This window comes from Telopea speciosissima, chromosome 8, assembly GCF_018873765.1.
Source record: "Telopea speciosissima isolate NSW1024214 ecotype Mountain lineage chromosome 8, Tspe_v1, whole genome shotgun sequence".
NCBI lineage: Eukaryota > Viridiplantae > Streptophyta > Magnoliopsida > Proteales > Proteaceae > Telopea > Telopea speciosissima.
The window spans coordinates 57837419-57851466 of NC_057923.1; the positions used below are offsets into that span (position 1 = coordinate 57837419).

General features: G+C 40.3%; 1 protein-coding gene across 1 annotated transcript in view; it reads right to left on the minus strand.

Moving 5' to 3' along the window:
• Positions 1-14048, minus strand: part of LOC122671436 (regulation of nuclear pre-mRNA domain-containing protein 1B-like) — a 77132-nt gene that overhangs the window by 25804 nt on the left and 37280 nt on the right. The window contains exons 4-7 of the mRNA XM_043868639.1: positions 10444-10599; positions 10163-10319; positions 3442-3581; positions 3320-3355 (exon numbers count right to left, since the gene is read on the minus strand). Of these exons, the coding sequence (XP_043724574.1) occupies positions 3320-3355; positions 3442-3581; positions 10163-10319; positions 10444-10599 (489 nt within the window). The remainder of the gene's footprint in view (positions 1-3319; positions 3356-3441; positions 3582-10162; positions 10320-10443; positions 10600-14048) is intronic.

Consider the following 14048-nt stretch of genomic DNA (forward strand, 5'->3'; position numbering starts at 1 on the left):
ATCAACGCAGCCGAGAAAGCCTTCTCCGACAGCGCAACCTCTTCTTTGGAGAAGAAAACAGCAAGTGCTCCAAAAAAAGGTCGACGGTTTCTTCACTTCTATCACGACAGAGGGGGTGGCCAGGGACCTGGACACTGCAGCAGCGAAGGAGGACGACGAGGCCCCACCAGCAACAACCTCTAGATGGGGGTCAGGGGGGGCACTCCTCCCGAGGAGGAGGAGAAGCCATGACCTAAAACCCACGTGAATGAAAGGGCTTACCATGCGCCACCAAAGCTAAACGTGCGCCACGATATAACTTACAGCTGTCCTCTATTTCTATTCCTCAAAAGTGGCAAGAAGCATTTACTAATACAAAGTGGAAAACAGCTATGGTGGAAGAGATGAATGCCCTAAAGAAAAATAATACATGGGACCTTGTTGTTCTTCCTACAGGAAAAAACCAATTGGATGTAAGTCAAGCAGAAGATGGATGGCACTATTGACAGATACAAAGCTAGACTGGTGGCTAAGGGGTTACACAAACCTATGGGATTGATTACCAGAAGACCTTTGCTCCTGTTGCAAAATTGAGCACTGTTCATATTCTCTTATCATTTACTGTGAATTTTGGGTGGGCTTTGCAGCTTGATGTTAAAAATGCTTTTTTTCATGGAGAACTTGACGCGGTCTATATGGAGATTCCTTCAGGTTTCTCATCTGAGAAAACTCATGGGGAAGTCTGCAAACTGAAGCATGCACTCTATGGGGTAAAGCAGTCCCCACGGGCTTGGTTTGGCAGATTTCACAAGGCCATGATTTCAGTAGGATACAAACAGAGTAATGTTGACCATACTCTGTTCATCAAACAATCTGGCAACAAGGTTACTATTCTCAGTATATGTTGATGATTGTGGTAACGGGGAATGATGGTGCAGAGATCTCTCGTCTAAAGAGTTTCCTAGGGCGTGAGTTTGAAATAAAGGATCTAGGGAAAGCTAAAGTATTTCCTTGGTATTGAAGTTGCTCGTTCCTCAAAAGGCATCTTTCTCTCTCAAAGGAAGTATGTCCTAGATCTCTTATCAAAGACTGGTTTGATGGGTTGCCATCCCTGTGATACACCTATCGAAGCTGGTACTCAACCGAAGGATAAAGATGGTGAACCTGTTGATAAAGGCCGTTATCAAAGATTAGTGGGAAAGTTAATTTATCTCTCACATACTAGACCATACATTGCATTTGCAGTGAGTTTGGTAAGTCAGTTTATGCATGATCCCTATTCTTCACATATGGCAGTTGTTCTTCGCATTCTTCACCACTTGAAGTCAACTCCAGGAAAAGGGGTTCTTTTGTCTCCCCATGATCACCTCCATATTGAGGCCTATACCGATGCGGATTGGGGTGGCTCTTCTGATCGGAAGTCTACTTCAAGGTACTACTCATTCATAGGGGGGAACCGTGTCACTTGGCGCAGCAAGAAGCCAAATGTTGTGGCAAGGTCCAATGCTGAAGCAGAGTTTCGGGCTATGGCTCAAGGAATATGTGAGTTGCCATGGATTCAGGGTTTACTCCAAGACTTTGGTGATCCTGTTCATCTCCCGATGATGTTGTATTGTGATAATAAAGCTGCAATTAGTATTACCCATAATCCAGTACAACATGACTGTACGAAGCTTGTGGAGATCAACAGACACTTCATCAAGGAGAAATTAGAGTGGACAGATTTGTATGCCTTTTGTGAAAATCGATGATCAGTTAGCTGATGTCTTCACTAAAGGCTTGAGTGGGAAATTATTTCATCCTATTTTGTTCAAGTTGGGCATGTGTGATATCTATGCACCAACTTGAGGGGGAGTGTTGAGTTATCTCTAGCCAATAGGGGTATTTTAGGGTTTTTCCCCTCTAGCCGATTCTTAGTTAGTATTCCTAATTAGAATCGGCAATGGGGGGTTTCCTAGTTTGAGTCTGAATATTTTGTAACTCTCTTTTATTATAAATAAAGGGCTTGGTGATCCTATTGATCACTCAAGCATTCAGTTCTAAAGGCTGTTAACAGACCAAAACCCAACACTCCGATTCATCCCGGAGAATAACATAGGAGAGAGACAAAGATGGAGAAATGCTGCAAGCCTCTGCAACCTCCTTGCTTGACTAGCTGACCAGGCAAGATATGCATTCTTTTTCCTTTGTATTTCTCCTCTTGTAGTTGAATCCCCAAGCTATTTTTTTATTTTTTGGTTTTGCAGATCAACTTAAAGATTTTAAGCATTCAACAATCACTGAATTGAAGCTTTAAAGGTTTAAACATTAAGATTGACGAAGAGGGACTCAGGTTTCAGGTATATCTAACATCTCTGGGAGGGGGATACACCATGTCCTTGGCTCCATGCCCCTTCTTCTCCATCCAAATTTCCACTCCATTCTTCAAAGAAAAAAAAGAGAAAACCTTCGATGTTGAGGCCATCAATATATAACTAACCAAGATTGCATAAACACCAATTCCAATTATCGAAATTCCAAATCACTTCATTTCAAGAAATGTTTAATTTCTTCTTGTGAAAACAACATGTTTCGCAAAATTTTGCGCACATATATTTCTCAAGAAATAAGAAGAATTATAACAATGTTTTAAAGAGGGTCGGCCTTGGTGCAACGGTAAAGGTTGCTCCATTGTGACCAATTGGTCACGGGTTCGAGTCTGGAAACAGCCTCTCTAGGAAATCAGGGGTAAGGTTACGTACATCGTGACCCTCCCCAGACCCTGCAGTGGTGGGAGCCTCGTGCACTGGGTACGCCCTTTTATAACAATGTTTTAATGGAACAGACATCAGACCCTTCTGGCCTGGTGTCCAGTGGTCTGTCCATCTCGTTCACTGCAGTGATACTGCAGGCATTGGTGATATGAAAGCATCTTGTGTTTGAATCTGCGCCCTAGCATGATTTCTGTTCAGTTTTTTAATGAGAAATAATCTGATTGTATCCCTGGGTCAGACCATCCCGTTCAAACAATCAGATCTCCTGGATGGTTCTTCGACAAATCAACGGTTTCTGAGCCACATCTGATCAGCATGGAGTGACAGATTGTCCCCTTGAAAAGGTTGATGGTCCAATTGTCTGGTTTGACTGCCCATTAAAACCTTGCACTAGAGCAGTAACCGACCGACTTTCCTACATGTATTTAGAAGCTCCATGCATTTAGAAGCCCAATTGAATCCATTATCATGTAATCTTCAATAAGAAAAGATGTACATGCACTTCAGCCAGAAGAATAATTGAAATCAAATCCTTGAATGATTTTATCTCATCCATTGAAGGAATAGAAAAGTATCATCATTCTTACTTGCAATTGAGTGTAAATAAGCTCCAGCTTCGATTCCTGAAAAGATACAGCTGGTAAGCAGTCTTGGAAGAAACAAATACAAAAGGTAAAATTTCACGTCCGAGAGAAGATAATGAAGTTACTTGGTCATGAAGTGCTTCTTTCAGCTGAGAAACCAAAGCTGCTCTAGTTGCTTTAACACTTTCAAGTTGCTTGATACATTGCCGCAGGATATTGTCCTGCTCTTGTAGTTCATTTGCCAACGTTGGATCCTGTTGATTTCCTGATCAAGAAAAATAATAAATAAATAAATAAAATAACCAGCCTGGTCATAGAAAGTAAATGGATGCCCAAGGCTGCAAGATAATGTCACCAATAACACTATTTTCAGATGCTTGAGCATACATTCATAGTAAATTTGCAACCCACACAGCCATTAACAAAACTAAAGCTAAGATAAATTTTTTTTTTTTAAGCAAAACTCCAAGTACACCCAGTCTTAAACTAAAGAGCCATACAGTCCGGCTTTCAAAGATGCCCAGGAGGGATGGACTGGGAAAAGTACTCATGGTACACACCTTATGTAGATCGAAGCATGAAGAAGAAAATAAATAAAATAAAATTCAGGAGAAAATACTGTTCATGTGAACAGTACCACGAGTTACTGTTCACATGAATAGTGCTGCGGGCCACCTTGACAGCTGGCTTAGAGGAGGATTGTTGAGATTTCTTTTCACTCTTCTAATTTGATTAGTTTCTATTTCAAATTTAGAAAGAATATTTCATTGCAATAGAGTCTTACATAGTTGCTAATTTCAGATTTAGAAAGTAGGCTTAGCTTTTGTTTAGAAGATCCAATTTAGTTTCTACTCTTATGCAGTTTTTAGTTTCTAATTCTGTTAAGTTTCTATTTCTTTTGTTACTTGAGGAGCAAGTTATTGCTGCCTATTTATATGTAAGGATTTTAGAAGACAAAAGAGATGATTTGAATAGTTGAATGAAAAAAAAAAATTGCTTTGAAGCAAAAGATTCTCTTGTCCAATGGCTGTGACATGAAGGGCTGGGAGGCCTGGCTGAGAAAGCCAAAATCCTAGGGCTAATAAGAGCCTGGCTGTGAGAGCCGAATCCTCTATACCCCTTTCTTCTCTTCTTCTTCTTCTTCTCCCTTTTATGTTCTTCATACGTAACAGAAAAGTAGCAATAAAAAAAAAAAAGTTGCAGTTTTTAATTTGTTCTTTTCATTGTATCGATCTCCCGCTGGTTTCCCTGGTTCAAGGTCGACTTTACATTATTACCTCTAGCATTGACCCCACTTTTTCCCCTCCATTCAGCTTTTATTCCTGAAGCAACCAATCTGGATCAATATTTAAAAGAACGGAGACACTTGCTTTTGACTTCTCAGTATCATGTTCTTGGTTTAAAAACCATGATGTTGGACTCAAAGGGCTACCATTCCAGAAATCAAATGGAATTAGCTGGACGAAAATTCAGATGATTATGTGGGAATTAATTGGATGAAAATATAGTCAACTAAGCTTGCTAATGGGTAGCATAGTGTTTAGAAACCCTTAAATATCAAGGTTTTTAGGACATCTCTAGGACTGTAAGAGAAACCCAAGCATCCAACATCTAAAGATTTAATCTAAAGACATTAAATCATACATGCTTTGGCTCAAAAGTAGGAATTCAAGTCCAAGGCCATGGAGGAAAAATAGCAAAAAGGAATCAACAGTGTTAGGCAATTGGCAGTAGGTGTTGTCATTGTTGTCAAAACAATCAGTGTTAGACACCATGGTACAAGATCTCGATAATATCTCGGTTTCTCCAAGACTCGAGAAGAGACCAGAGGCGATACAGAAATACTACAATATCTCGGTCGAGATCTCGGTATCTCGCCAACATCTAGAGTTATATCGGTCTAAGTTCGACTCAGTCGAACCAGACCAACTTTAAGTGACATAAAAATACACCCTTTCAGCGAGATTTCAACCCCAAACTCAAAATCTCACTCTGTCTGGCCTCTCTCGACCTGCTTGAAGGGAAAACACATAGTTGGTGCTTTTTTTTGGCAAATCTCACCTCCAAATGAAGATTAAAGCTTCTAGATTCAACATTGAAGCTTCAACATCAAGAGAGGGAGTGGCATTGCATCTCAAGAACACTTTTAGGTAAAAATTACTTCTCAAAAACAATTGTTTTCATAGAAACATGATCAATACTTGTTTGTTGACTATGTAGGTATTATATGTGATACAATGTCCACTGTTCTATGGATTGACGGAGGCGGAATTATTTTTCTGTTTTTAATTATTGTTTGGAATAGCCTAGGGTAGACCTCACGTACGTCGTAGACTACCAACCAAGGGTCCGAAGTCAAAGTACCATTTTGGGTTTGCATTTGAAAAAACTAATATTTCCAGTGTGTTTAGAAGGCCTAAAATAGGATGGATGTCAAGTTTCAGGACCTATCTTGGCCATATGGCCTCCAAAACCACCACCGAGTCAAGACAGGAAAAAGTACAAGATCTAGTCGAGATCTCAGTGGAACTCGGTTTTATGGCCTGGCGAAACCAGGTGTGAAAGTGTGAAACCGAGTTCTAAAACCTTGTTAGACACAGTCAACACAGACACACAGACAGTCAGTGGACACACTCACACAGTTCAAGACAGTGGCAGAGTGGACATATGTGATATGACAGTCCAGTGATAGACTGATATGGCACACAGTAGATGGACACATGAACAGACATGTACAGAGTACAATAACAGACTGATGCAGAGTACAGAGCATAGTGGCAGTGCATATGAGATGGCAAAGAGCAATACTTCAGAGTGTACAATGTCAGCAGATGGTAGAGTGTACATTGTCCCCATGCAGTGATGACATGGCAGCATAGTTGTCACGTCGTCACAGCGATCCAAGTCGGTGGAGGGGTGTCATGTCGATATATCGACATGTCGCCTGCCATGGCGATCATATCGATTATGTTTTATTTTTTATTTTCTCTATTTTTAATGTCATTTAGTATGCTATAATATATACCCTATAACATAAAAAATTAACACGAAATTGTACTAATAATCTACTATGGTTTAATTCATGAAAGTGTAATATCCATTAGTGTATATGATTCATATGAAAGTGACTAAAAAAGTAACAAAACAAAAAAACAATTACAAGAATGTAATTTATATTGAATGAATAAGGCTAATAAACAACCCATCTAAATTTTAAAAAAAAATTTGCTGATGTGAATATGTGATTGTGTATTAGTGTTTTCTGTTTGATGTATTTTTTATTTTTTTTCTGTTAAGGAAAGAGCATTAAAATAAAAAATGGTTTAAAAAAAGTATTGTTGAAAAATTAAGATTTATAATTTGAAACAACCACGTCGCCTGATATGGCCATATGTAGTGGTATGGCGTCCATGGCGGCGCCATGGTGACGACATGGAGGCCATATCGGTCGATATTCTTACATCATCCATATCGGTGGTCGATATGCCCACTTCTCCAGCGATATGTGACGACATGGAGGCCATATCGGTCGATATTCTTACATCATCCATATCGGTGGTCGATATGCCCACTTCTCCAGTGATATGACGCCATGGCGACGCCATGACAACTATGCATGGCAGTCAGTGTGGCAGTGTGATGAAATAGTAGCAACAGTCAGAGTCCGCACAGTGTGGCTTCAGTGCAGTGAACCAGTGGCAGTACAGATGTGTTGAGTGATGTACAGTCACAAACAGTGACTTGGCAGTACAGTGGGAGTACAGTCAAGTTGGCAGAGTTATTGAAGCTTCCGGACATGTGTGGCATTGGTTTATGGTGTTTGGTGATATCACAGAAGTTTACAGATGATGCACAGTTTTTGTGGCAGCTCTGGCAGTGACAGACAATGACTGGACAGTACAGACAGGTCAGATTCAGACTGGACAGTGTTTGGAAGGTATATTGAGGTTTCCGAGCACATATGAGCATATATGGCAGTATATATTGATGACTAGGCAGCGCTGGAATGTCAGAATGTGACATGGCAGTGATGTAGGGTCATATGGTAGTTTGGCAGACATTATGAGGCATCCAGGCATGAGGGGCAGCTTTGGAAGGTTTATTACAGACCTACACAGTGTTTGGCAGAAGGCCGAAGCAGGAAGTGAAGGCCCCGTACATCAAAAGTGTTCAATTCATAGGTTCGTGCCGTAGCAATATGTTTGGAGCTAATTTTGGAAAGCTTAATGGCAGAACAGAGCAGAGTGATCTACATGAAAAATGCAGTTCGCCGGGTCGTGGTTCTAATGCAACTAGAAGTGTGTTGTTTCAATGTCGGACACGAAAGTTACAGTAATTTCCATCATGTCGCGCTAAAACGAAGCAAAATGGGAGAGTTTGGAGGATTTTGAGGAGCATTCTATGAGTTTTCTTTGAGAATATGAATGCTCCCAGTAGCTTAGGGCATTCTACATGCCTTATTCTCTCTCCTCCCCATGGGATCCGAGAAATATTCATTAAAATAAGTGTTTTATGTACAAGATTCCATTGGGTGTTATAAATGGCTAGGAGGACTGACAATGGTGTCTCTGTTATACACCGGATCAGAATCCAAGCGGTCGAGATCGTGCCACATCAAAAGATGCCATTTGAGAGATCGAGATGAAGGTGCTCAAAAGGTGCGTTTAGGCTGAAAAAAGAGATGCCCGCGCACACACACTCTCATTGGACGGGTGTACAGATGTTGGTATGCCCACTGCATTGAATTAGGTAGAAAATTTGGTGTGACGCATGCTCAGGTGCGGTTGCAGAAGATTCCAATTAGTTGATTTAGATTTGATCTACAGAAGAGCTAGTTTATATGTTGTGCAGATATACCGTGCACCCTCCACAGATGTCGTTTCATTAGATCAGGTGATTCTGTGATTCTAAGGCAGATCAAGCCGATCCAACGGATCTTATCACACCCGTGCCTTCCAATCCCAATCTAACGATCATCATTCGTTTCGATCTTAATAGCGCTACGGTGTAAAGCAGTCATATCGTGCACGACATGAAGACGTCATTCATTGGCTTTGGACGAACCCGCGATTAAGTGACAGACGAACGACGATCGGACGGATCGTCTTAAGCCCGCGTTTAGGGATCCTCCATCTTGCACACCCGTAGTCCCTCTACGGTGTTGAATGCAAGTACCCAAGCCATCTGAGGGGGAATATTCCCATCCGGTGCACAATAATCCATCCGCGATTTAGAAGTATCGGATGGCTTATATAGCACCCACCTGACCTTGTGATGCGGCGAAACATCATACTGCCTGTACTCACGAAATATCACGAGATTCATTGGATAATTACAGATATGCCCCTCCCCTTTCCTGTTTGGATTGTCTAACTCTGGAAGGCCATATCTTACTCGTTTAACTCCGATTTCTGATACTCAAGTTGCTACGCATTCATAGAAGTGAGAACTACATCCATGTGAAGAGAAAAACAAAGAAAAAATACAAAAGGCCCGGTTTTCACAGAAGAATCTATTTTGAAGGTTTTCTCGATCCGCATGAACATGGGAATGCATGCAATGTATTGACTGCTCTCCGAAGACATAGTGGAGTGTGAGAATACCCAAGAAGAGGTATTCTAGCGTTGCAACCCTAATATGCTGCTGAGAAGGGTTTTGATGTTCAATATGGCTGCATTCGTTGTTTGAGTGTGTTCGAGGCCACAAGTACACGTCAAGTAGACAGCCGTCAGCAAGAATACACAAGTTGTGGTATTCCACATTTGAAAATCCCTATTTTATTGTCTGGAGTTTTTTATTGTTGAAAAAGACATAGACCATATTTGTGAGGGTGGGGATTTGATTGTTTATGATTTACATTGTAAACCTAGCAAGTTGGGACTTGTCTAAGGTTTGGGAATTGTAGTTCTAGCCTTTGCGTTGTCAAGGGTTGAAGCAGGAGGGTGTTCCTAAGTCGTCGTTGTGGCTGAAATACCACCATCGGGGTTGTAACCCTTGTACTTGTGTAGGCAAGTTTTGAAACAAGATAGGGTGTTCCTGAGCTGTAGTTGTAGTTAAAAATCACTAGTGACAGTAAAAGCTGAGGTCAGTTTGACCATTACTCCGTGGATGTAGTCACACTGCCGAACCATGTAACACTATGTCATTATGGTTTGTCTAACATTTTGGATATTGGAGTGCTATGGTGATGACAGGAAGGGTGTGTACCTCCCGGTTTTGGTGTTTATGCTATTGCATGCAAAGTTTTTTTGGTTGAGGACCTCTACATCAGTAGCAGTGTGTGTGCATGTATGTATGTGTGCCGGTACTCGGTAGTGAGACAACGTCATCACTCGGCAGTGTGACTAACAACGAGGTTGAGTTGTGAGAACCACAATGTAAGGGTTGTATTTATACAGTGCCATCGGTGTTGGGAATACCAAGGGAGTGTTCATACTTCATAGGTGTGTTGGGATAAATTTGGAAAGAATTTTCTGACCATGATTCACCCCCCTCTCAGTGTCAACCCGGGAATATCAAACAGGACCCAACATTGGCAAGTTATCCATTGATAAGGCTACTTTGGATGGGGTCATTTCTTATTTTTATAAAGCAAGAACCATGTCAAGAGAATGGCGAAAGAATTTAGACAAGAAAATTTTCTTAAGGCAAAAAGCAATATCATAAGTATTCGCATGCAAAGCAGAGACAGATCAACAACCAAAAAGGCCTCGTTAAAACGACAGGTCCTATATTACATACATAAGTTGCATTTCCGTTATGTCATCAAAAATTAAAAAACAATACAACCTTCAATCTACTTAATCTGATAGACACTAAACAAGGCATCAGAAAGTGCAACTCTACCTTGGGTGCAGGCATTGTCAACATCTTCCTCCATTTTTTCAACACAACGAACAGCAGCTTTGCATTTGTTTAAAGCAGTGTCTTCATTGAAATGTTCCTCATGTACAGCTTGGAAGGCAGTAACTATTTTTTCAGCCATACCTCCAACAGCCAATTTCTGCATTCAGAATGACCACCCATATGACATTAATTTTCTACCTAAAACAAATGCAAGAGCAAGATACACCCAAAATTCCATATGAGTAAGACAATAAGTCAATACTAGATAGGAGAACTCTTACTAGTCTTATTGAGTGAGCATCCTTCTTTACGATCTTGATTGAGTTTGAACTTTTTCCATTGCTCTCCAATAAAGGTGGAGGATCTTTACCAAGCATTTCATCTTTAAGACTCCGACCACGAGATCCAAAGACTTTCCTTTCCTCCCATATGTCTACCTGAAAATTCAAATAAGTAGCTGAGATAAGTAGTAGACATCATGTTCCATTCGAGCAGCTAAAGGTTAAAAGATGCACAGGTTTCGAGGGTCCCTAACTATGTTATTCTTGTTGAGACATTGCATACTCATATATGTTTTTATAGAGCAACCTCCTAGGTTTGTTACTCAAAGGGGGAGTGCACAAAAAGTGTGTAAGCTTCGCAACGCCATGGTCTGAAGCAGTCACAAGAGCCTAGGTTGATGAATTCAGCAAGGTGGTTCCTAGTTATGGGTTTACACAATGTTATTCTGGCAATTCTGTTTTTGCTTGTCCTAGAATTCCAAGGTGATAGTGTTAGTAGTGTATGTTGATGACATTATCATCTCTGGTAATGATTTAGCAGGTATCGACCATGTCAAAAGATTTTCTACAACACCACTTTTAGATGAAGGACTTGTGAGCTCTCAGATATTTTCTAGGAATTGAAGTTGCTCGAAGCAAAAGAGGTATGAAGTTTATCTCAGTGGAAATACGTATTACATCCTCTTGCTGAGACTGGCATGTTAGACTCAAAGCCTTTTGATACACCTATGGATCCTCATCTGAAACTTGGAATCAGTGATGATAAGGATTTATGGACAAGCACCAGTACAAAAGGTTCATTGGTAAGCTCATCCATCTTACCGTCATTAGACCACACATATCATTTGTAGTTGGTGTCACTAGTAAGTTCATAGAGAATCGTAAGCAGGTTCAATGGGAGCAAGGATCAAGATCTCGATTTCGGACCTGATTTCGGTCAGGCCCAAATCCGAGACATGTCGGATCTCGTTTTGAGATTTCAATACTAGGTTTCGATCTTGGGTTTTGTTTTGGCCATGCCCGAAACCGAGAGAACTCGGAGATTTCAGTCAATTTCGACCAAAACCTACAACCATGACTGGGAGGCAGTATGTCACATCTTGAGATATCTCAAGGGTGCTCTAGGGAAAGGTCTTTTTATAACCCTCATAATCATATTGATATTGTTTGTTATTCTAATGCTGACTGGGTTGGAGCTGAAGGTGATAGAAGGTCTACGACTAGTTACTTTATTTTAGTTATTCGTAACCTAATCACTTGGAGTAAGAAAAACAGTACGGCGGCTAGTCTAGTACTCTTAGTGTAGTGCCAAGGGTCATACTGCAACCAAGTTTATGTGACTGAAGTCACTTATTCAGGAGTTCAGACTTTCAGTTAACAGACCTATTGATATGTTCTGTTGCAATCAAGCTGCTATTTACATTGCTAGTAATCCGGTTTTCCACTAGCAGACCAAGCATATTGTGATGTGGAATCTTATCTCCACCCCTTTTTTAAGTTCTAAAAATCAACTTGGAGACATGTTTACCAAAGCCTTATTTCGGGAATATTTTTCTTCAAGGTTGTTCCAGCTTGGCATGGGTGATATCTCTGCCCCAGCTTGAGGGGGACTGTTAAGAATTAAGTGCAGAAAGGGAGGTTTCTGTTATTATTTCTTAATCAATGGCTTATGTGTAAATATGCATAATCCAAAGACTTAATTGTAATCCAGAATATGAATTTTTATAAATATATTCTTATAATCCGATTAAAGTATTCTTTTACCAATCGGTCTGCTCTCTGTCTCTCTTCCTTTCTTCTCTTTCTTTCTTCTCCCATTTCTTCTTCTCTTGCGCAACCATAGATACAAATTGGTTTTTGTTCTGATTCTTTTAGTCTTAGAACTTGTAATTAAATACAAGGACCAATCTGGCAAAAAACATCCAGAATGCATGCAAATATATTCTTGGGATGCCCTCAAGTGTGTAATGTGAAAAGTCTAGATCTTTCAAGATGTCCATACTTTTCTCACCTAAAAATTTGATTATCCAAGAAAGTTTAAAATGCAAATGAATAAACAACTTCCAAGAACTACATAAACATAGATCTTCCTCAGTTTAAATAAGATGTTTAAAAATAAATTAAAATAACAGATTGCTGGTCTAAGTAATTCCCGTTTGACAAATGACAAAAATATGACTTGGAAACTAGATATATATATATAAGCAAAGGGCCTCTCAACTCTCAGGGCCTGCATGAACAACGTATGCTAATTTCTGTCATACAAATAGTGGTTATCCATCCCCCTCCCCCCTAACACACAAAAAAAAAAAAGAATTAAGTAAATAAACATGGAAGCTAAGAACCAAGCTCTCCCTAACGCAGGGGGACATGGGTAAATTTAAGGGAGATCTAGCTCCATAGATCACCAGAAATTGGAGAAATAATGGCTGCAATTCATTTAATTTCAATAGAATAAGAAGACGGATCTGATGTGTAGCCTCTTATAACCTAAACTCTACCAACTAATGAGTAAAATACCCGCTAAAACCTCCTACTAATCAGGTACAATATTGGCATCCACTAAAAGAAGAAAACTAAATATGAAGGAGCATTCCAGAGAAGAGTTTTGTATAGTTTGATAAACCATTGCATTAATTTTGGTGTTTGGGAGCATCGCACCAAAAAAAAATTGATTATTTCTGTCAGTGTACTTTGAGGAAAGTTTTTGACGGTCAAAACATCTCTATTTTGTATGATATTGATATTGTTCGAAAGGCGATTGAGTTAACTATCCAACGAGAGCAAGATCTTGCAATTCCAACTTGTATTAGGAGAGTCCTGGCCAATTTTCTGACAAGGTTTTGACCAGTAACGGGATTCTACTATTAGGAAATCTAGTTATATTAGGAGTTCTATTTCAAGTCTATTTCTTAGGGCAAGGGATCAGCACGTTGCCCACGTGCCTTGGTATCTATGTGCCCCACCAATTGGGGATGTGCAAGATGGTTGTCAAATGGGGGTGGGGATAACAAGGAGAGTGTCAGAGGGGGGAGGGGAGGAGAGAGACCATGAGAGGGCTGTATACCCAGACAGCATCTACAGCCTTTCCTCTTTTTTTTTTATTTGGAGTTTTAATTGATAAGGAAAGGGGCTGTGCACTCATGGGATTTGCCAGATTGTATTAGATTTATAATTTTATATTAAGAGTATATATTATTAAATTGTGCTAGTTTCCTGGTTGCTTTAGAAAATCATCTCTTGAGTCTAATCTCGTTTTTGGAAAGGGTAGCCTGCCTCTATGGCTGTAAACATACTTATTTGTGGGGCCGAATCAATTTCATCGATTATTAGGGTATTGGTATTGGTTTGAAATAAAAATTGCAGGCGTTTTCTCCTTTGTTCCTGCTGTTTTCACGGTGTAGCAAAGCAAGCATAGTTGTCAGTGTCACTTAGGCACCAATTAGGCGTCCGGGCAGAACATCTGGGCCAAGGCAAGCTGTTGCCTTATTGTCCAATGTGCTTTGGTGTCGGCAGCACATGCTCACCCTTGCAACTGGACTCTCCCCAGTCCCGATAAGAAGGAAACAACAACAGAAACACTGCTGTTGCCACCGCCAGCGCCA